This window comes from Ictidomys tridecemlineatus, chromosome 5 (assembly GCF_052094955.1).
Source record: "Ictidomys tridecemlineatus isolate mIctTri1 chromosome 5, mIctTri1.hap1, whole genome shotgun sequence".
Lineage (NCBI taxonomy): Eukaryota > Metazoa > Chordata > Mammalia > Rodentia > Sciuridae > Ictidomys > Ictidomys tridecemlineatus.
Window position 1 is genome coordinate 166,954,840 of NC_135481.1, and position 22,735 is coordinate 166,977,574.

Sequence of the window (22,735 nt, forward strand, 5' to 3'; positions counted from 1 at the left end):
TTGGGGAAATTAATCTGTGTGTAGAAGGAATTTGAAGGAAAAAGAAATTGAATAGGAATCTTAAAATTCTAAATGTTAAGGAATGAGACAAGTTGTAAGGGAGAAGAAAGGGAAGTTTCCAAGACAGGAAGGGTAGAATTCATAGAATTTACCAACAGATTGGGTATGGGAGCAAATGAGATGGAGCAGAACAAGAGTGCCCCAAGGTTTAGCACTGGCTATGGACTATTAAAATAATTGAGGAGGACAGATGGGGAGAGGATCTGTATTTTTTTCTATTAATTATGTACAATGTGCACATGGGCTGTTTATTTAACTCCTGACAATCTGAGAGGAAGAAACAAAGCTTAGAGAAGATGATCAAGGCTAATGTTATAGATTTAAAAATTATGTGCAGATACTATAAATGGATAGCTTGTTGGAAACAGCTAAGAGAAAATGTATAGAAAGATCTCTATCCATGATGAAAGATAGATTACCTTTTTGAATTGCTTTGTAGGAAGCTCATTGCTAAATCTCAAATCCAGTTGCAGAACTGTTCCTTAGTTTAAAGTCTTCTGGTAAAAAGACTCTGTTGTACATTTTCTTTAAAAATTTTTCCCTCTTAAAAGAAGAAGGGAAGAAAAAGGGAAATACTGGGGAACAATGTGGCAAAATTATATTATTATATTATATGTTTATGTAGGAATATGTATCCGTTCCTACCATTATGTACAATTATAAAGAAACAATAATAGATGGGAAAAAATAGTAGCCTCCTCCCCATAAAGTTAGGGGCTTGAAGTGGTTATATGTTTTTGAAATACTATATATTTCATAGATTCTCAGATGCAGATGTTTTATCATTTATGAAATGAAATGTCTTCAAATCATTGGTGTGTCAACAGTTTAAATGACAATATATTTTCATTGCAAAGGCATATAAAATAATGGCACATGTTATAATCAGTGGTGTCTTAGATATTATGAAGTATACTTCCTTCTGTGTTTCCCTAACTTGGCAAGCTGGCTTCTTTTCCATGAAGCTTTTTGTTCATCCAAAAGGAGGACAATCTACCTAGAGAAGATTGAGAAGGAGAGTAGAATACTGTATAGGCATTTCAATTAATAAGGAATGGACAGTTGAATTACCCTCTGTGCTGAAATGAAGAAAATAGAGAGGAATTGGGACTCACGTACCTTGGCTTCCAAATTGGAACAAAAGTCCTGGGTGTGGGAGAAGCAAGACAAAATATATTTCCAGAAAGCTTTGGGTCTAGTATAAACAGACTCTCTTCTTGCTTCTCCGGGTAAATTTCTAGAAAGCTTTGATACTTCTGGATTTTAAAGTCAGCGCGGTATTGTAACAACATGGCAGTAGTAACTGACAAATGATCAAAGGAGGTGTCTTGATGGATAATGGATCTGATCTAGCAGCTCTAGTTCCCCCACCGCCTAATAAGATCCAGGAGTTCTGCATTTCCAGAAGAATGCTAGAATAAATGGAGCCCTTCATGAGGACTCAGCTTAGAAAGAACCTTGATCTTTCACTGCTTTAAAAGGCCCATTTTACAGGGCTATATTTGAGGGCAACTAGGACTGGCCCAACAATGGGGAGACCAAATGCCCCTCCCAAATGCCAGGAGGACACTTGAGCTTCCCTTTATAGTCAGATGCCATATGACAAGAGTTAGACCTCTTAAATGTGGAGGAATATCTAAAAAGGAGATTTGACACGAAGCAATTCAACATATCCCTGAAATAAAGGTGTTTTTTTTTTTCTTTTAAGATGAAAAGACTGTTTTACTTTAATTGGCAAGATTTTTTTCTTTTTTCACAATGAGTAAGAATGCAGGATTTGGGTGCCATATGAATTTATAATAGCAAGTAAACCACATCTTCTTATTATAGATTTGAGCTGTGTATATTTTAATCCTACTACAATGAGTCCTTTGAAGGAGTAAGATGTCTCAAATAATGAAAGTAGTCTTAGATATTATGATACATAAATATATCATATTTATATAAGTATATTTTGTATATTATGGTCGATAAAAGAAAACTGGTTTAAGATATAACAGAAAAATAAAAATTTATGGTGGCACAGGATAGGAAAAAAAAACAGAAGAAATTATTAAGACAGTGGGCAAACTAGCAGTACCTCTCAAAAGCTGAAACCAGTTGGACATGGTGGGTCACACCTATAATCCCTGTGACTTGGGAGGCTGAGGCAAAAGGACTGCAAGTTTGAGCCAGCCTCATCAATTTAGCGAGGCCTTGTCTCAAAATTAAAAAAAAAAAATAGAAAAGGGGTAGAGATACTTCTATGGTAAGGTACCCCTGGGTTCAATCTCCAGAACCTAAATAAATAGGTTAATAAAATTAGAGACAAGAGCGGGGAGTGATGAATTTGGTGCTGGGTTACAGAAGGATGAACTTGGTTGTGCTCTTGGAAGAGACCATTAGAATTAAAGAGAAGCCACGCAGAATCCTTGAAAACTGACAATCCAAGTGTGGTGACATTCTATTAACCACAACTTTTCATGGGATGTTAGTGCTGAAAGATATGTAATTTGAGTCCCTTGATTTACAGATAAGGAAAATAGAAACCAGAAAAATATAAAATTTCTCATCTGTAAAAGAAGGCAGTTAAAATCATAAATATGAGAAAAAGAAAAAAAAATAGTCCACTACATTTGGAAATCAAGTAGAATGTGTATTTGTAGAATTTTGTGTCATTTTGATTGCATGACCTGTTAGGAGCATGAACAAAGCCCCTTTTGAAAAAAATGAAGTGATCATTTATGGAAGACAAAAAGCTTACGAGCAAGCATCATGGGAGCAAATACTCTGACGAGCGTTAAATGTGTTTTCATTTTTTATTAGAGAAGTTGGAAGTTGAATTTCAGTATTGATGATATCATCATTTTCTCTGGTTTGTTCAGAGGAACACACAGGATCAATCTGTACAAGCATATACAATTCCGTTGGTGTTTTGTGTCCTAAAATCAGCAATCTCATTAGTTCAAGGATGCCAGGTCTCCGTGCACCCTTCTGAGGCTTGGTGCCTTCGCAGGTTTCCCAGCCCTGTACTTCTTCATGCACTCTCTGCATTGCAACTACAGCAGGCTTGGACCATGCAAATTAACACTGTAGCAAATTGTTTGAATATTTAACAGACATAAAAAGGTATTTCCTGATATGAAATTCTGAAAATCTGCATAAATATTTTTGTGTAAAATTAAATTAGTTATGTTTTTTTTTCAAACTAGAACTTGAAGTATCAAGAATGCCCACATAATTCATATACACATATATATAGACTTTTTCATTATGCTAAAAGTCTTGATAGTCAAATTATATTCTGTGCCATACATGTATTTAACCAGTATTTATTTGGCATTAGGTTAACTGTGTCTGAACAAGTTAGTCTTAACTGGTGCTTGTGTATCATGCAAAACGTATTCTAGTATTCCTGTACTAATCTTGTCATGTGGCAATACTTAGATGATTTTGCTCTATAACAGTGTGAATTAAGGAGTATAAATACTTTATACATGATCACATTTACAAACGTTTGCCAATAACCACTTCACAATCTTTATGGTATAATAGTGAATTCTAATATCTGGAATCTGAAGAAGCAATTCCTATAAAGCAGGGTCAGATGTAAACTTTCTTAAATGATCCTAACAGAGTTTCCCTCTGAGCACTGATGAGTTTTGGCACAGGTCTACTCTTCAGTTATATTTCTCTATTGTTCTAATAACTTCCACAACTTTTACAGGAAATTAGCTTCTGACGGCATGGTAAAGACATGGCACTTACTGATGAGGTAACTTAGATATAGAAAAATTCTGCAAAATTATTTGTTTAGCAGACCACCACTTCTGCTCATGAATTTGTAGACAGAGTTTTTGCTTTTCTTATAGTGCATGCACTTGCTATGAAATTGCTAATGCACTTTTTTTTTAATTGCAGCTCAAACATGTTCTAATGCATCACAAAGCAGAGTTGTTAACACCAAGCTCATTTACTTGTGATGATATCTTATAGCAAACATGTTTAAGTTGTTTTATCAATGGTTAAACTCTGCCTTACTGGAATAGATTTCTGTGGATTTGCAGCTACTTTTGGTTCGGCCAAGAAAATTCAATACTCAAACTGATAAATAGAAGTATGTGTCATTCAAAGTTTTTTTTGTGGTTTCAGATAACATCTTGTCTATACATAAAGAAAATAGCTTTTGTCCATGGAGTTTGTGTTCTGAAGTTGGGTGCAATCTTCTGATGATTTGTGGTTTTGCTGCTTCAGTTTGCATTTTGGAGTTTCACACTACTGTTGCTGGTCTGCGGTCCATCTCGGCTTCCAATTTCACCATCTGCTGCATCTCCTTCGCCTATAACACCAGAAACATGGCCTTACAAGGTGAAATCCTCTCCCAAAGGCATTTTTAACAATTCTGGCTTCCCTTCTCCCCTAAATGTGATGCTGTCGCTATATCCTTGCTACTCAATGTGTGGTCCATGGACCAGCAGCATCTACATTAGTTCCCTGGGACCTTCTCAGAAATGCAGAATCTCAGAAGTCTTGGTAGATCAGAAGACCTACTTAATCCAAATCTGCATTTTAACAAGATCCCCAGGAAAACCACTTGAAAAGAAGTCTGAGTCAGTCACTTGATATCTAGACTATTTCACATCAAAATGTTCCCTTTAGTTTCTATAGTTTGACCAAGTCTTTTGACTGTGTGTGGACCATTTTTAGAATGAGTGTTGCTTATGTGCAATTTATTCCCCAAATAGCCTAAAATTTTATTAAAAAGTCTTCCCTGAGAATCTGATTGATGGTGAAAGTCAGAGAAGAGCATATTTTATTGGTTTGGCTAGAGTGTCATGTAAATAGAACATTATAGGAGTATGTAGGGGTCCAGGAGTCTTATTGTCCATACTGTATCCCTGGGAGCTCTTACTTCTCTGGGGTAATTCATTCTTTATGGATGGCCAGGAAGTAAGTGAACAGTGATGAATTCAATAAAATGAATTAAGACTGTCAGTAAGACAATCAGCTGATTTGAGAGGTGAAAAGGGATCTGATGGAGGAAGGATCTGGTGACAAATCATTGTTGGGCAACATAGGGAAAAATCAAAAAGTTCATTTCAACTTTTACTTTCCAACTGATGGTCTCGATGCTTTTTGGAGGGATGAGAAAGCATCCCTTTCTTTGTCAGTGACACTTTGAAATAAAGGGCATGTAAGAATGGAAACATGGAAATATAAAGGTATAAATCAGAGGAAGATTCTGAATGCTCTGGTGCTACTATTCATGTCTGTTGGGTATTTCCAACTAAATTGAAAAATCACCAGGCAGGTTCAGTCAACTCTAGATCATAATAGAACTCCCATAATCTCTCAGATAAAATTCTATGAAAAAATTAGTTCAACCCACAGACCACATAGTGATTTTCTTATTATTTCTTTCATGTTACAGATTTCAATTTCATTTTGTTGAGAATGAATATAATAACACCAAAGAATTACATTTATCTGTTTACATTTGGGATGAATGATTCTCTCCACCCAGATGTTTCTTTTTATCACTGATAATAGTAATACTCTAATAGAAAAATGAAGAAATGGAGAAAAATATACAAACATGAAACCATGACACAAACAGTATTCATAAGAGATGACAGTGAAACATTATCAGCACTGGAAATTAAATAATTTGATGTTTGGTTAATAATAGTAAAAAGATTCCCTATGCTTCTCCCCCTTTAGCATTTAAAGGCAATATTGAACATAGCTTAGAAAGAAGAAATGTATGACATTAAAAGATAATTTTGAAAGCTACATTCTTGTATGAGCAGGGTGACCATTCATTTCCATTTGCCTGGGACAATTCTACCACATGCCTGGCTATTATGAACAGCTCTCCCTTTCTTGAACATGTCTTATTTTTGGCTCAAACAATAAGTGATATGGTCACTTTACCAGGGGTGACTAGGGTCCTTGGCAGACTGGACTTAGCAGAGTATAACAAAATATATTATGGAACTTTTCTGCACATAGACCATAACTTTCTGTCATTAAAAACAATAGCCAATTTTCAGTGGGGCACATTAAATATTAATTGTAGTCACATTAACAATGGTAATCAATATGACTCTGTGACCCAGTCTTAGCCATGGTGGGTCCATATAACAAGTGTAAATATATATATTTATATATATAATATTGTTCTTAATATCTGGGTTGTCTTTATTATCATGACCTGTTTCCCAGATCTGCAATTGGAAATGCTGGCTAAAATGCCATCAGAAATAATTCTCTAAAGATTTTTTTAGTATTTCAGATGAAATATTATATCAGAAATCCAAGCATGAAATAGTCAAGTGCTTTAAGTCCAAACCCTTATAATATTAGTTATGACCAGATATGAATCATAAATGGAGGTTGCATCAAGAATACTGTAATTGAGAAGGAAAGCAATGGTTTGCTCATCAGAGTTTCAGTCCTACCTTGCGTTTGGGACACTGCATGACAGGATTTCAAAAGCTGTTTGTACAAAAATAGTAATGTCAAAATTGAGTCATACATACAAAACAAAGAAAATAAATGAATATTGAAGTGAATTTGAGAAATGAAAGCAAAAACCATATACAGAAAAGGAAAAACCTAAGAATAAAACATGTACACACCCATCAGTGACAAACTTGCCCCAAGTTGATCTCAACAGAAAAGAAAAAAAAAAAAAGAACAAATCAAAATCAAACATCCAATGCCTATTTGCCCAGACTGCATGTCTTTTCTGTGGCAGTGAACAGAGAACCCAATCTTAAGCCAAACCCTTTATCTTGCTTTATTAAACAATAGGATTGATGACAAAAATCAATTTTTAAGACTCAACTGTGACAATAATGGAGTCGTTAATGTTCAAAATGGCACATGTCAAGACAGATGAGATATCGTGTAGCTAGGAGGTCTATGGGAAAACCTGAGCAGGAAAAACCTTCCTGGCCTGTGGAGTTTTAAGTGAACAACTGGCTGATGAATCAGGCAAAACCATATAGTGGCTTACAATGAACATATGAAAGTAGGATCCAAAATCAGAACCTAAACATAGGACTGATTGTATTGCTTCTCCCAATGCCCTGGACATGGGTCTTAATTGTCAAGTTGCTTTATTGTGAGATTGGTCTGGGGGATGGCTGGGAGGATGTTTTGGAACCAGGTCACTGAAAAGTAGTAAGTAACCATAAGAGGGAAATATTTAAATGTTTAAATTAATTTCTTTGGTCTAGAAACAAAATTGGTTATGAACAAGTTTTACTATATGGGTGCAGAACCTGACTTTTATGAGGGAAGAAAGGGACTCATGGCCTCTTTCCCACTTATGGCTATGGGCTATGACAGTGTCGAGCCATGAAAGATAACTGTGAACTAACAGCTCAGCGGACCCCTAAATTAAACAAATAAAAAAAGTGCTAGAAAGATCTGGGATTCGACTAGTTATAGGACAGTCCATATTTGTAAAGCAAAACAACAAAGAAATCCAGGTTCAAATTCTATATTTGCCAGAAGGATCAGTATGGTATCTTGAATTTTTTTTCCCCCCTTAAATCTCATGAAATCTTCATCAGGTCTCAAGGTTTTTTATGTTCTGTGCTTTCCTAAGCTTTTGTGACTCAAAGTGTCCATTGTGGGTGGTAGACATAATTTATGACACACTGAAAGGCATTTTATGAGTTTTAGGAACAAAAAGCCAGCATCCTCTTAACATGCAACAATTACTAATTCAGTATTTTAATGCAAGAACTCTAATGTGATTTGAATCAATCATGTATCCGTATAGACGCTCAAAGTGATTTTTTAAAAATTATTTACTCTGACTCTGAAACTAACATTAGAAAACTGTATATTCTAGCTCTGAGCTACACCACTATTGTAGTGATGAACAATTTTTAGCACATTTACATTCTTTAGTCAAATACGTTGCTAAGCAACACAATAATTTCTAAGTAGTTTCTTAATTTAGATAGTTAAAGCATAACTATGCCTTACCTTTCATTGTGCCCTTGTCCTAAGAAGGATTTTTTTTTTTTTTTTTTAACTTTCTCCGGGACATCCTATCCCCACCTACTCCTGAATTATTCAAGAGAGTTCTAAAGCTTTAAAGATAATGATTTTCCCTTATTCACATTTCCACTTCCCCAGATACACTTTCTGGGAAAAATTTAAGAGCAAAAACACAGGTTACCTAAATCATACCAGAATGTGACATAGCCATGTGCTGGTCAACTGAATTGAACTTATGGAACAATAAACATTGACGGTCTCCTTTGGGGATTGGTGAACTATTCATGAATAGAAGCACTTAGCAGAAAGGGAAATGTGAAACAATTCAGAACTATATAGATGAATAAAACTTTTGTCAACCAAAAAATAGAGTCTGAAACCAGAAATCAAATTGGTTGCCCAGATGCAATTAAAAAAAAAAAAAGATTTCATGGGTTTTACTTTCTTAAAGGTACTTTGTAATCTAATTCCTACTTAAGTGTTTTTCAATGGAAGCCATTTACTTTGAGAATGTAAATATATATATTTAATTATGCTTCATAGATAAGAGGAAATAGAGAAGGACAATGTGCTTAAAGTACATATTTCATTGAAACTTCTGTACATGTAGTTTCTAAATGGGAGTAAATTTCTAGAAAGAATAACTTCCAAGCCAACTTCACCTAAAGAGTGAAATTTGAACTCAGAGTCTGTAATGTTAAACCCTTCCTGAGGATCATTTTGCCTTTTAAGCTAGAGGAATTTCCATCAAGTTGAAATGGTGCTGTAGAAGGCTGATGGACTACGGACCATTTGGGATGAATCCCACCTGTACTTTGGAATGTAAAAATACATCTATCCTCATCCTGTTAACTAAATGGATGGAGTTTGGATAACTCTTTATTTATTTGATATTTAGTGTTTTGCTTTGCTGGGAAGAAGCACCAAGAGTATGGTGTCCACTCACAATGGGTGATTTGTAGATTTGTTGGAGGCATGAATTTAGATCCTAGGAAGGATTCATAACTTCACTTTTGGACTGACATTGAAAATAGAAAAAATTTTAAATTGGCTTTTAAATATAATTTCACTTGTCTGGAGGCTGCAAATTATAAATCTCTAAATGAATCTGAGAAGTAATTTTTGTCCTGCTTTCTCATTCACACACTTTTAGTAATGTCATTCTCAGAATCCCCATAACATGTGCAAATTATGATTTTTCATTCTTCTTCTTTTTCCCACAGATACTCCAAAAAAGGTACTTTCTGTATTTTTTGGATGAAACTGATAAAATAGGTTAAAATAACCAGCAGATTCCTCTAGGCACCTTCCCATTACCCTCTGCGGGCCAGTGGCTTTAGCAGAAGGGTCCTTGTGGGCCATGACATTTGCATACTGAAATTGGTTGACTGCCAACATGGTTTTATGTATTTTAGGTAAAATACCTGCTCATTCTGCTTCTCTAGAAATTCTAGGTGTTCAAGTTGGACTTTTTTCAATTGATCCATTTCTTTGGATTGCTTCATTGCAAGCTACAAAAGAAAAGAAAAATTTTGATAAACTTTGGGTCACAATCTTTAAACTTATGGATGAGGGATGATTTTTAAGTTCATAATTTAAGTAAGGAAAATCATAATTCAAAAAAAGAAAGAAACAGTCTGAATACTGTGAGAGTTTAAGCCCACAACTCTTACTGATGATCTTTCCTGCTAGAACTTTAAAAAATAATAGAGTACTTATATATGACTGAAACTTGCCTTCTTAATCTATATAAAATGCTGTCAAATAATTACCCTAAAGATTTTAGAAAGAGATTAGCTTTCATGGAACAGAGAAGCTATAATGTTTAATGTATGGAAAAAATCAAATTAAGCACATTATAAGTTAGGAGGCTGATATCTAAGCACAAGTTATTGTCCACAGTTTTTATTCAAGGAAAAGTGCCAAGAAAATTATAAAGTACTTACTCTCTTTCTTTCTTCTAGAAATTTTTTAGTGTTGCTGCTGTTTAGTTCTCTGACTCGCCTAAAAATAATAGATATAAATAACTGTTGGCATAACTATTGGGAACAAAGCTTATACAAGTAATATACTTACAACTCTATTTAATTATCTGAACAGAATTGCTGCTTTTTCCTAATTTTTATTGCAGCATTTTCAAACATACAACATACAGAGGAAAACATAAAAACTACTTGTGTACATACTTCTCAGGTTAACCAATATTAGTGTTCTTCCATGATCTCATATAGGAAGTATTAATACTCATAAAGGAAGTATTACAGATTTAATAAAATCTTATTTTGTACTCATCCTGGTTTTATTTCCCTCCTTCCTCTCTTCCCAGAGGTGTGAATCACTGTTCTGAATTTGGTGAGGGACTTTGTATATTTTAATATTTTTAACTAAAAATGGATGTGTCTATGTGCAAAATATATTAGTCCTTCTCAAACTTTCCCATGCATACAGCTTACCTGGAGGTAGATCAAAAACATTTTTCTGAGACTGCCCCCAAAAAAGTCTGATTCAGTGGATTTCAGGTGAGCTTCCAATTCCACATTTCTAGCCATCTCCCAGGTATGCTATTGCTATTGATATTACTTTGTATGTTTTCAAAATTTACCCAAACAGTTTCTTTCCATAATTTATCACTTAGTCTCAAATTTTACAGATAACATCTGTTTCAAACTACTCCATTGTTTCATCTACTGTATGGATTTTTCCATTAATGAACAGACTACAATATTTCCATTTTCCATTTTTGTTTATTAACAAAAATAAGTTATTTTCAGACAATGCTACAATGACCTGATACATAGGGCCCTGCAATACTTGGCACAAGAAATGTTAGTTGAATAAATAAATAAAGTTAGCGGTTTCACTCATATATATATGTATGTGTATACACACACACACACACACACACACACACACACACACACACACACACACACACACCCTAGACTTGCCAGGTGATAGGATATGGTCTTCTGAAATGAGCAAATCTATTTTTTTTTTTTTGGTGTGGGAGGGTACCAGGGATTGAACTCAGGGACACTCTACCACCCCCAGCCTTATTTTGTGTTTTATTTAGAGACAGGTTCTAACTGAGTTGCTTAGTGCCTCACTGTTGCTGAGGCTGGCTTTGAATTCCAGATCCTCCTGCTTTAGTCTCTGGAGCCACTGGAATTACAGGTGTGCGTCACTGCACCTGGCTATGCTATTGTTTTAATTGTCATCTCCCTGATTGCTACTGGTGAGGTGGAGTGTTTTTTATGACAAAATTGACCTACAACTTGTGGAACTTTGGTAACAGTTATAAGTCTGTTCAAGTTTTCCCCATTTTCAGTCAGTTGTGAATATTTGCATTTTTTCTAGGTTCTTCTCCACTCCACCTGTTTTTAAGTTCATTGTCTATAGTAGCCTTGATTTTTAAAAATATTTATTGTCTCTGCAGTTATTTTCTTCTATCCTTCCCAGTATCACCAAATTGTGTTTTCTCTTTTTCATCTTGATTTGTCTTGCTGAAATTTACACAAGCTTTTGTTTTTGTGGACGCTCTCCATTGCTTTTTGTTCTATTTCAGTACTTTCTGCTTTTTATTTGTTATTTTGTCCCATTTGAGTTATTTGGATTTACTGTTTCTTGACCTTTACACCTTCTTCAACAGTTTAGCTCATTGATTTTCACACCTTTAAAAATACATGCACCAGCTCTACTTTTTACCTAAACATCACCTTAGCCACCTTAAACCTATCGATACATAGTGCTTGCTTTACCAATTCAGTTATAAATGCTGTGCAATTTCTGTCAAAATGTTTTTGAATCAGGAATAGAATAGTTTTTCTGTCCCTGTGTCTTTCTTAGTGCTATGATAAAGTTTTAATTTTATTTCTCAGCAGCATGGTAAAATGGAAACATACTCAAACAAACATATGGTATGTGTGTTTGGAAGGTAATTAACTATATGTCATACAGAAATTATTATTATTTTTTAAATCTAGCAATTTTTTGATTTGGGGAACCAATTATCACCGCATACAAAATTATAAGAATACATATAAGTCAAAATACAGGAAATAACTAGAGCAGATTATGCTTAGTGAAGCTAGCCAATCCCTAAAAAACAAATACCAAATGTCTTCTTTGATATAATGAGAGCAACTAAGAACAGAGCAGGGAGGAAGAGCAGGAAGAAAAGATTAACATTAAACAGAGACATGAGGTGGGAGGGAAAGGGAGAAAAAAGGGAAATTGCATGGAAATGGAGGGAGACCCTCATTGTTATACAAAATTACATATAAGAGGTTGTGAGGGGAATGGGATAGTAAACAAGGAGGGAAATGAATTACAGTAGATGGGGTACAGAGAGAAGATGGGAGGGGAGGGGAGGGGGGATAGTAGAGGATAGGAAAGGTAGAAGAATACAACAGTTACTAATAGGGCAGTATGTAAAAATGTGGATCTGTAACCGATGTGATTCTGCAATCTGTATTTGGGGTAAAAATGGGAGTTCATAACCCACTTGATTCCAATGTATGAAATATGATATGTCAAGAGCTTTGTAATGTTGTGAAAAACCAATAAAAAAAAAACTTGCTAATTAAGTCAGCTATGACTCATAATTGAAGATAATTTGACCTGCTGAACTAACATCCACTTTAGAACATATTTGAAAAAAGTAAAAGATAAAGAACTATATAGCAATTAGTAAATTTTATCATGTTGAACTATTTATTTCACTTTGGACAGTCTAAAACAATTCGAATTTATATTTTTTTAAAAAAATCATGGCTAAGATATTTTATGTTTTTGAGCTGAAGTAGATCGTGCCATTTTCATTCATCTAAGATACTTACAACAAGTTACTTATTTGAGAATAACATCCAGAGACTGGCACTTTTAATAATCAAGAACCAGAAAGATACCATGACATCATGCTGCATATAAGCAGTGGTACAAATGACTGATAACCTCCCTAGAGCCTTCTTATTTACTACTCCACATCGACAGAGAAGTGTGGGAAAGGAAATTCATTTTCAGGTCAAAATTACTGTGGAATTTCCTATCACATTTTGAGTCCATTATTTCTTTCTTTCTTTTTTTTTTATACTTATTTTTTAGTTGTAGTTGTACATAATACCTTTACTTTATTTATTTATTTTTATGTGGTGCTGAGGATCCAACCCAGGGCCTCGCACATGCTAGGCAAGCACTCTACCACTGAGCCACAACCCCAGCCCCTGGGTCCATTATTTCTAATTAGTATTTATTGTAACAAAATTTCAGCACAAGAAATGTGCTAGATGGCACTAAGCTTTATATTTTATCATAGTTTGATAATTGAATGATTTAGCATTATTCAATAATTGAAATGTGTTTTAAAAATCAGTGGCACCGAGTAGGTGGACAGCAGTCCTGATGTGTTCAAAACAAGAAAGAAACATCAAGTGTCCAGTGAGCATCCACAGAAGGTCAGGCAGCAGGAAAGGGACATGAGGAGGATCTACTTTGTAGTTTCCAATCCTCTAACTGCTCAGCCTATGGCTCACAGGGTGATGAATGACCTGAAATCCTAGCTCATGTTTCTGCTTTATCCCCAAGAGCATCGTCACTGTGTTCTGTACTTTGCAGGGCATAAAATAATCTTTTGATGGGACATGGACTTCTGCCAGAAGATCACCTCTGGTTATGTATCATTTCTCTAGGACAAGGAACCCTGCTGTCCCTAAGCACTAAGCCAGCCTCTTGATTAGCATACTCAGGGGTGGGTGGTGAAGGTGTTATCCGTGATCACTGCTTACCAGGTGCTGTTAACTCCCTCTCTTGGGTAACATGATTATTGATGCCCCTCTGATGCCCCTTCACCAGCTGCAGTTAAAGGGCTTCCACCTGGCACCTTCATTAAAAGACATACAGCCTTGCCCAGGCAGCCTGTGACTGATCAATATGGAATATGAAAACCAGATAGCCTTTCCTCAAAGGGAGACACATCTGGGTGCAAGGTATAATATGGAGCTTTGGGTCAGGCTACCAGGGGACTCTGGCTGGGACCGCAGCCTTACTGAGGCCTGCCCTGGCTCCATAGTGCTTTCCCAATATCCCATTGCTGAAGACCCCTGGATTCCTGTCTTTATCTCTCTTTCTAGAAAACCCACCTAACATAAGGGCAAACCAGAAAACTGAATGTGAGCTTTTAAGATAATCCCTGGAAAAAGGAAAAAAAAAATATGTGATCCATGGTATCAAGAACATCTCAAATCAAGGGAAGAAGGCTGCCCTCCTGCTATCAGAACAGTCCCATCCAGAGTGTACTTACAGCCAAGCAGGTGAGATCCTTGCAAGCTGACCCAATGAAACACGAGAAGGATGTTTTGGAGTTATATTATTATATCAAATTTTATAAAATTTTGTGTGTAAATAAACACACATATTTTGAAAGCACACTTATTTTACTGGTTGTAGTAAACATTCAGAAACTTTGCCAAATACTGTTCTACAGCAATAATAATAAATCTCAATAGTAGCTATAATAGCTGAACTCCTAGCCAGAATACACTAGAATTTTCTATTTCAGATGAGTATGTGTGTCCACACACACAAACGGTGCCGCGACTCTGTCTTCAAGTCAGGATCTATTTCTCCAGGGAGTGTGCTCAGACTTACCTTTCCCGTTCTGCTTTATTCTTGATAGATTTGTCTTGGCTGATGGCTTTGCTGTTTTCCATAGAGATCTTGGCCTGGTGGGCTCTCATTTCCTTGCTTTCCCTGTTGTATGAAAAACAGAGGGGGAAAGGGATGGAGAGTTCGTGTTAAATGTGTACAGTTTCATTTGAAGAAGATGAAAAAGTTCTGGAAATGGGTAGCCATGACAGGTACACAGCAATGTCAATGTACTTGATGCCACCTGCTTAAAAATGGTTACAATGTTACATTTTATGTTATATGTTTAACCATAATTTTAAAAATATAAAAGTTAACAAAGAACAAATTGTATATGTGATAACAGAACAAGGCCCACTTATTCTTCTCATTGTTGATCTTATCAAGTCGTTTTTGTATTTTGGAAAAAGAGAGAAGAAATCCCAACTCTTATGGATCCTTGAGGGGCATTGGGCCACCTAGTGGTGAAGTGACAGTGGTGTCCTGTAAAGATGAGACATCTTTGTCTATAAATACAAGCATTTGTAGCTTAGCCCAACATTATTTGAGACCAGATGGGCTGGAAGAGAGAAAGAGTGCTCTAACCCTCACAAAGAAGTGCCTTTGCTGACAGTCTGTGGGAATGAAGTGGAATAAATGGTTTTATGTTGGCACAGAAAAGCACCTTTTTTACAGTGACATCACTGGGTGCATGAGTGTGTGCAGGTGGGCCTAATGAGCATTCCTGTATTTAGGTTATCTGTATGTACAATAAGGATATAGAATTTAGAATAAGAAAATGAATTTGAGTACACAGACTTTTTTTCTGGAATCTATGGAAAATTTAAAACCATGCTTGGCATCGGACATCTGCTAACCTAAGTACAGTGATTTGCTCCACATCAAAAACAATGGACAACTCTGAGAGTTCTTCAGTCAGCTACCTTAGAGCCACAGCAGCAAGAATAAGCAGAGAGACTCTGGGTCCAAGGAAAATGCTCTCAAAGTTTTCCATAACTTGTTAGTAAATTGACCATTTCTTTATCTCTTTAGTCATTCATTCATTTAACAAAAACTCACTGATGACCAAATGTTGCTGACAAGTGTTTATGTAAACAAGAACAACAGTTTTAACAGTAAAAATGAAACTCGACCACCAGGTACTTTAGAAAAAAACTTAAAACACTGCTCTTGCTTTGAAAGATGTTGTGGATTTATTTTTTAAGGAAAATTAGTACCTTGTTCGTGGTTTCAAATGACTTCGTAAGTAATACAAGAACCAGTTTACTTACTATTTTTTTTCAGATGATGTCTATAGTTTGGAGCATTTTTTTTTTTTTGGTACTGGAGATTGAACCTAGGGGTGCTCAGTCACTGAGCCATATCCCCAGCCCTTTTTACTTTTTATTTTGAGACAGGGTCTGTTAAGTTTCTGAGGTTGGCTTTGAAATCATGATTCTCCTGTGTCAGCCTCCTGAGCCACTAGAATTATAGGAGTGCACCACCACCGTATCCAGTCTTTTTTTTTTACAATTCAAGTACAAAATGATTAGAAAAATGTCTTACGGCCACCAGGCATGGTGGTATAATATCAGCTACTTAGGAGACAGAGGCATGAGGATCACAGTTCTAAAACAGCCTTGGAAACTTAGTGGGACATTATCTCAAAACAAACAAAACAATATAACAACAACAAAATTAAATGAAGAAATCATTTCAAAAAAGAAAAAGAAACAAGAAAGGTGATTTATGCTGTGCAGTATCTTTAAATAAAGGTAAACATCTAAAATCTGGCATTGTAGCAACAGTCAATGGCAGAATGAGAAACAGATATTTTTTTTGCATATTGAATCAAGAACATTATTACTAAGGAAAAGAGAAAGATGACTTCTAATCCCGTGCAACCAAATAGAATACTTTCAACTGCAAGAGGTATATGACATTATCCCAGAGGAGATGCAGCATGTTGTACTTTACCTAGTTGTCTCAAGTGAGAATCAGAAACTATGGCAAAAAGACTTTATATTCTATGGAAGTTTCTGGGGCTGGGGATATATAGCTCAGCTGGTAGAGGGCTTGCCTAGCATGCACAAGGCCCTGGGTTCAAACCCCTGCACCACCACTGGGAAGGAAAAAAAAAAGAGAGAGAGAGAGAATTCTCTGTGGAAGTTTCTATCATTGTAAAATAGGGCTAGGAACTTGGACATGAAACTCAAGAATTTATGCAGTTGACATTTTTAAAAGCATGTTGTTTATTTGTATAATGTTTGTATTTTTTATTCTTTGTGGACATCAACATGTCCCAACTGTGGCATACAGCAGGCTCCAAGAAGGAAGCGAGCGAGCTGTAGTCAAGCTGGGGTGAACAAATGTGATTGACACAAACACTTCTTTCCAGGGGAAAGTCCAGCTCAACCTGGGCGATAGTTCAAATACAATATTTACTTTGTTGAAGTAGGGAGAGGCAAAGGAAGCTATATATATATATATTTTGCTGTGTTTTGACTAGGCCTGTCTTCCTAACATTCACAGAAGTCCTAATAATGTGAGGAAGAGGAGAGGAGGTTCGCTCCCAAGTTAGTAACCGAGTGATGAGAATAACTCGGGGAGCTCCACTGGTTGGTCTTTTTTCCCTCAGTGTTTTTTCTTCTTCTGGATCATTTTTCAAAGGCCAATTCCAGCCCTACATCTATACAGCCTTCGGGATCACTCAAAAAGACAGCCAGCAGCCAGCACGTAAAGCACCTTTGGGCTGGATGCCCTTAGTGTCTGTGACATTTTGTAGTATGTATCATATCCTATTTGCAATTTCATTTAACTTTTCATGTGAATGTAACATCTTGCCAATAATTGTAAGCTCTCTGATGGCAGAAGCCATTTCTTATAGTTCACCTTGTTCACACCAACTGTATGATAAGAATGTACATAAAAGCTTAACATTGTATGTCAAGTGTGCATATGCACGCACACGTGCACACACGTGTGCACACACACGAGCACCTACAACCAACCAACCTCTTTTAAAAACTAGCAGTTTACTCTGGAAATGGCTGACTCTCCTACCTGTCATGGGACAGTTTCAGCTGCTGGGTTTGCTGCTCGTGAGCATTGATTAGTAGCTTTCTCAGTAGTTCACACTGCTGGTTAAGGTGCAGGTCCCGTATTTCTTGCTCCTCAGCACTGTGGGTGTTGATCATTTCTGACCACTCCTTTGTGTGCTGTGCTACAATCTCTTTGACCTATTTGGTGGAAAGGAGATGTGGTAATCTAGAATGCTCACTGATCAGGTACAAACTGAAAGCAAAATATTATTCATGCACGGCAGATCCCTCTGACCCCTATAACTACAAAAGAATAAGTAAACAAATAAATAAAAATAAAAGTACTAATCAAGGGGAATTAGGAAGTCATTGCCTATTAACATAAATCAAGCACTTTGGTTGTAAATATTTAACTGGGACCTATTATTTCACTGCTTAACTTGCCCATGCTCTGGTAGTGTCTGGTCCTGGGGCTCCTTTATCAATTTCACCAGCATTCTCTCCATGACTTCATGCTTTACCTGCTTCGTTTTCATCATGTAACAGGTCTGAACAGAGAGCTGTGGCATCATTATTTCTGGATCATGACTTACTGCATCATCCCTAAAACATGTGCAGGTAGATGTCCTCCCCTCTTTGCAACGTGGTACTAATGTTCCTCTTGTCAACAGCTAGAATCTATTCCTCCACATCCTTGAATTTGGCTGACTTTCTGACTTCCTCCAGCCAATGAGATAAGAGCCAACATGATGCAAGCAGAGGCTTGGGCAGTGCTTATACTTCTGTCATGCTTGGCACCCTGTGGCAACCTGTGCTAGCCTGAGGGAGGCTGAGAGGTCAAGAAGAAAAAGACAGCCAGCAGCCAGCCAATCCCCAGAGGTGAGGCCTGCACATGAGTACTATCAGACTCACAGATTTTTTTTTTCTTGTAAATTTAATATTGCTGGAAGAACTGTTTCTGCTCTTCATTGAGTCTTAGCATTTAGGTCTCCAAATACCCATAACCTTAAGTAAGGTCTTTCAATTTATTTTTTCCTGTCTTGGGGGAAATATAAGGAATTATGTTCATCTCTTAGTACACTGACTCTTGGTTTTTCTCACTCCAAATTTCTACAGCAGGATGGAATAAGTATCGAACAGGTACTCAACATCCAATTTGGATGGTTTTCTTTCATACATTTTCTGTTACTTTTACCTTCTGAATTTTATAGAGTATTTCCTTCTGGACTCTCTATGTATGATTTCATGTGAGGACTAAGAATGAGGGAAAATAAATCTTGTTAGCATATTTCCATAGATAAGACAAAAACATGTTCCATGGAGTGGTTCTTCTCAAAACCAATAAATCTGCAGCAAACACTATCTCTGGATCCCATTTCTTCCCAGACCAGAGCCAGGCTACTATTATTTCTGATTGGTATCAGGTATCCTACTTAAAAAACTACCAAGTATCTTCTGTATAAAAATGGGCATTTCCTTACCTTTGATTTGTGATCTGATGTCAGGGTCTGAATTTTAATTTCTGTTTCTTTTTTCATTTCAAGACAATTATTTCCCCTGAAAATGGAAAATTGCAAATGCATGCCATAAATTAGATCTCTCCCAATTCCCTTGGGCCTTTGGAACAAAGCTTTCTGATGAAGACAATCTATTCATCAAAACTGGAATGCTACGGCTCATTGGGTGGCATCAGTTTTTCTAGTAATAGATTCACACCTTACAAAATATTATTTGTATCATGATTACTCAATTCAACTGCTACACAAAGAGATGCTTCAGACCTAGTAATTATTTCATTGTTAAGGGTCTGTTGTCAGAGTTTCCATTTTGGTTCCTATTTTTCTTCAAGCTCTTTTTCATTTGTTCAAGAAAATATTATTTGGGATGAAAACTGGAAAATAGGTCTTTATCCTGGAAGTGAATTTTTAATTCTTATATTTTGGTTATAAAGCCAGATTTCTGCCTTTTATGTATGCCAATGAGGAAGAAAATAGCCTTTCTTGGCATCACAGGGTAATTTCTACTTCTTATTCGATTGTAAGAAATAGATTCTAGGCAATTGCCCAGCAACCATTACTGCATATTTCAATGATGATGTTTTCCTTTCCATATTGATGCTAAAACAAGAACAAGTCCTGAGCTTCTGTTTTCAGCAATTATGTTCTCGTTTATTACAACCCAAGTCAGAATGTTTCATTATATTATTAATTGAGCATTCCTCTGAAAGATGCATTACTCTAAAAATGCAACATCTTTCATCAAATCCGTTCCTTCTTCGGGATTGGCACCCAGTATGTTTCTTTTCTAGTCTGTTTTTCAGTGAGCTTCAGTATTACTGAAGCACTGTCCTGCGTTTTTCTAGACAACATCTTTCACAGTAAGTGCAATGGTATACGGTATTCAATGGTCTCAGGTCTGGACATATTCTAAGCACTCCTGTAATATTAAAAATCAGGATTGCACTTTTTTCACATCTCGCATCATCTCATTTATTTTCTGGCTATGTAAAGTAACTTCTGTAATTTTGAATTTCCCCAACTTCATCTCATCCTTCCTGTTCTTCCCCATTCATCTTTTCCCTGCTACCTTAAAGATGTTGAGTAGAAAACACAGGAGAGACCTAGTTATCATATCATTAGGCAATGGCTGCTGAATACTTTTAGATCCTCCCCGCCCCATTTCAATCATTCCCTTCACTGAGTAGGCAAAGTAAGGAAACCTTTTCCAAGTGAGTCTTGACTTATGATGGGGTCACACCTGCTAGATTCAATGTAAGTCGAAAATGCATCTCATTCATCTAACCTCTCAAACATCCTGGCTTAGCACAGTTCACTGTGGAGTCAAATATTTCCCCTTGTGATGGTGTGTTTCTCTGGAGGCTGCTGCTCAGCATGGCAAACTGCTAGCCCAGGCAATGACTGAAATTTAAAATTCAAAGTAGGGTTTCTAAGCTGGGAATGGAACCACTATTTGACCCAGCTATTCTCCTTCTTGGACTATACCCAAAAGACCTAAAACGAGCATACTACAAGGGACACAGCCACATCAATGTTTATAGCAGCACAATTCACAATAGCTGGACTGTGGAACCAACCTAGGTGCCCTACAATGAATGAATGGATAAAAAATGTGGCATTTATACACAATGGAATATTACTCAGCACTAAAAAATAACAAGATCATGGCATTTGCAGGGAAATGGATGGCATTAGAGCAGATTATGCTAAGTGAAGTTAGCCAATACCTAAAAAACCAATGCTGAATGTCTTCTCTGATATAAGGGGGGTGACTCAAAATGGGATGGGGAGGAAGAGCATGAGAAGAAGATTACTACTAAATAGGGAAGAGAGGTGGGAGGGAAAGAAGGGAGAAGGGGAAATGCACAGAAGAAGGAAGGAGACCCTCATTGTCATACAGATTACATGTATAATGATGTGAGGGGGGAAAAAAGAATTGTGTCACATTAGATTGGGTAGAGAGAAGTGATGGGAGAGGAGGTGAGGGGAAGGGGGGATAGGAAGGACAGCAGAATAAAATAGACAGTAGTATGACCTATGTGATTCTGCAACCTGTACACTCAGAATAATGAGAAATTATACCCCATTTGATTCAAATGTAATATGTCAAGATCATTGTGCTGTCATGTGTAGCTAATTAAAACAACAAAAATAGGGTTTCTAGTGAGCCATCTTGTTTTCATACCATCATAAAGTTGAAAAATCCTATGTCGAACAGATGGTTTAAGTTGCTTCAGAAATGAATTCTGCTTAAGAAATTTCCAACGACTTCATAATCAGTTTCCCCATTCCTGCATGTCTTCCCAACTTGTTTATAGTCAATAATCTTGACAACCTTGATACCATGGTCAGTAACACTCGGGAACTCTGCTTAGAATATGGCTCTCCAGAAGAGAGTATCTGATGTCTAATTTTTGAAGTTAATTTTTTGTTTCTTTGGACCTAGGTATTGAACCCAGGGATGCTTAACCATTGAACCACATTCCAAGCCCTTTTTATTTTTTGAGACAGGGTTTTCCTAAATTGCTTAGGGCCTTGTTAAGTTGCTGAGGCTGGCCTTGAATTTACGATTCTCCTGCCTCAGTCTCCTTGAGCTGCTGGGATTACAGGTGTGTGCCACTGCACCCATCTGAAGTGATGTTTAGTGTATTACTTAGACTTCTATTATTTTAAGTATTGGGAAAATGTTCTCTATGCAGAGCCCTGAGGCCATGTGTTTGGCAATATGGGGCTCAAGGAGAAATCTATAGGGTTGAGGTTGTGGCTCAGTGTTAGGGTGCTTGCCTAGCATGCCTAAGGCACTAGGTTTGATCCCCAGCACCACATAAAAAAACTAAATAAACAAAATAAAGGTATTATGTCCATCTACAACTAAAAATATTTTTTTAAAGAAAGAAGAAATCTATAAAGTCTATAGATTGTATAATCTTGTCTACAAGATTCATTTGTTGAGAGACCTCCAAGACCTCCAAGGCTGACTAGGGCACTAAGAGTCCTAGGAGGAAAAACTATGAAATGTTACTTTGACTCCATTTAACCTTTGGGAGTAAGAACAATAACAAGGTAAAGATACATCTTTGTTTTCTAGATGCAGTGTTGTTGATTTAGAAAGTTGTCAAATACTTAATAACAAAGAGAAGATGATGTTCCAGTCTAATATCTCCTACATAAAGATTCTGGTTTTAAAAAAAATTCCAATATAGTCATTAAAATATACATAGAGCATTTCTGGGAAAAGTTGACTTGTGAATTAAAATGCTTATTCTTGGAGAGGACCTTAAAGTTCTCCAAAATTTCCTTCTTAAAACATGTCATTTGGATCTGTCTACCTCCCTTTCACTTTTTGGTTTAAAATTTCATTGAAAATAAGAAAACAGATTACCAATATATAAATAAATAAATCTGTCAAATAAAAGCTGCTAATGTAGCCAGAAGTCTAAACAGTCACAGCTTCTCAAAATGTATCATATTCACCACCAGCAGTATGGTCACATAAGC

The 22,735-nt window shown here is 36.4% G+C and overlaps 1 protein-coding gene across 12 annotated transcripts in view; it reads right to left on the minus strand.

The window, feature by feature from the left end:
- Positions 1-2,844: 2,844 nt before the first annotated feature.
- Plcb4 (phospholipase C beta 4) overlaps positions 2,845-22,735 on the minus strand; it is a 381,561-nt gene continuing 361,670 nt past the window's right edge. For 10 of the 12 annotated variants that reach the window (XM_078051425.1, XM_078051417.1, XM_078051422.1 and 7 more), the window contains 7 exons: positions 19,202-19,277; positions 17,743-17,918; positions 14,704-14,805; positions 10,005-10,062; positions 9,483-9,569; positions 6,501-6,537; positions 2,845-4,378 (listed from right to left, as the gene is read on the minus strand). In XM_078051425.1, the coding sequence (XP_077907551.1) occupies positions 4,290-4,378; positions 6,501-6,537; positions 9,483-9,569; positions 10,005-10,062; positions 14,704-14,805; positions 17,743-17,918; positions 19,202-19,277 (625 nt within the window). In that variant the 3' untranslated portion in view covers positions 2,845-4,289. The remainder of the gene's footprint in view (positions 4,379-6,500; positions 6,538-9,482; positions 9,570-10,004; positions 10,063-14,703; positions 14,806-17,742; positions 17,919-19,201; positions 19,278-22,735) is intronic. The other 2 variants (XM_078051427.1, XM_078051426.1) reach the window with 1 other exon arrangement.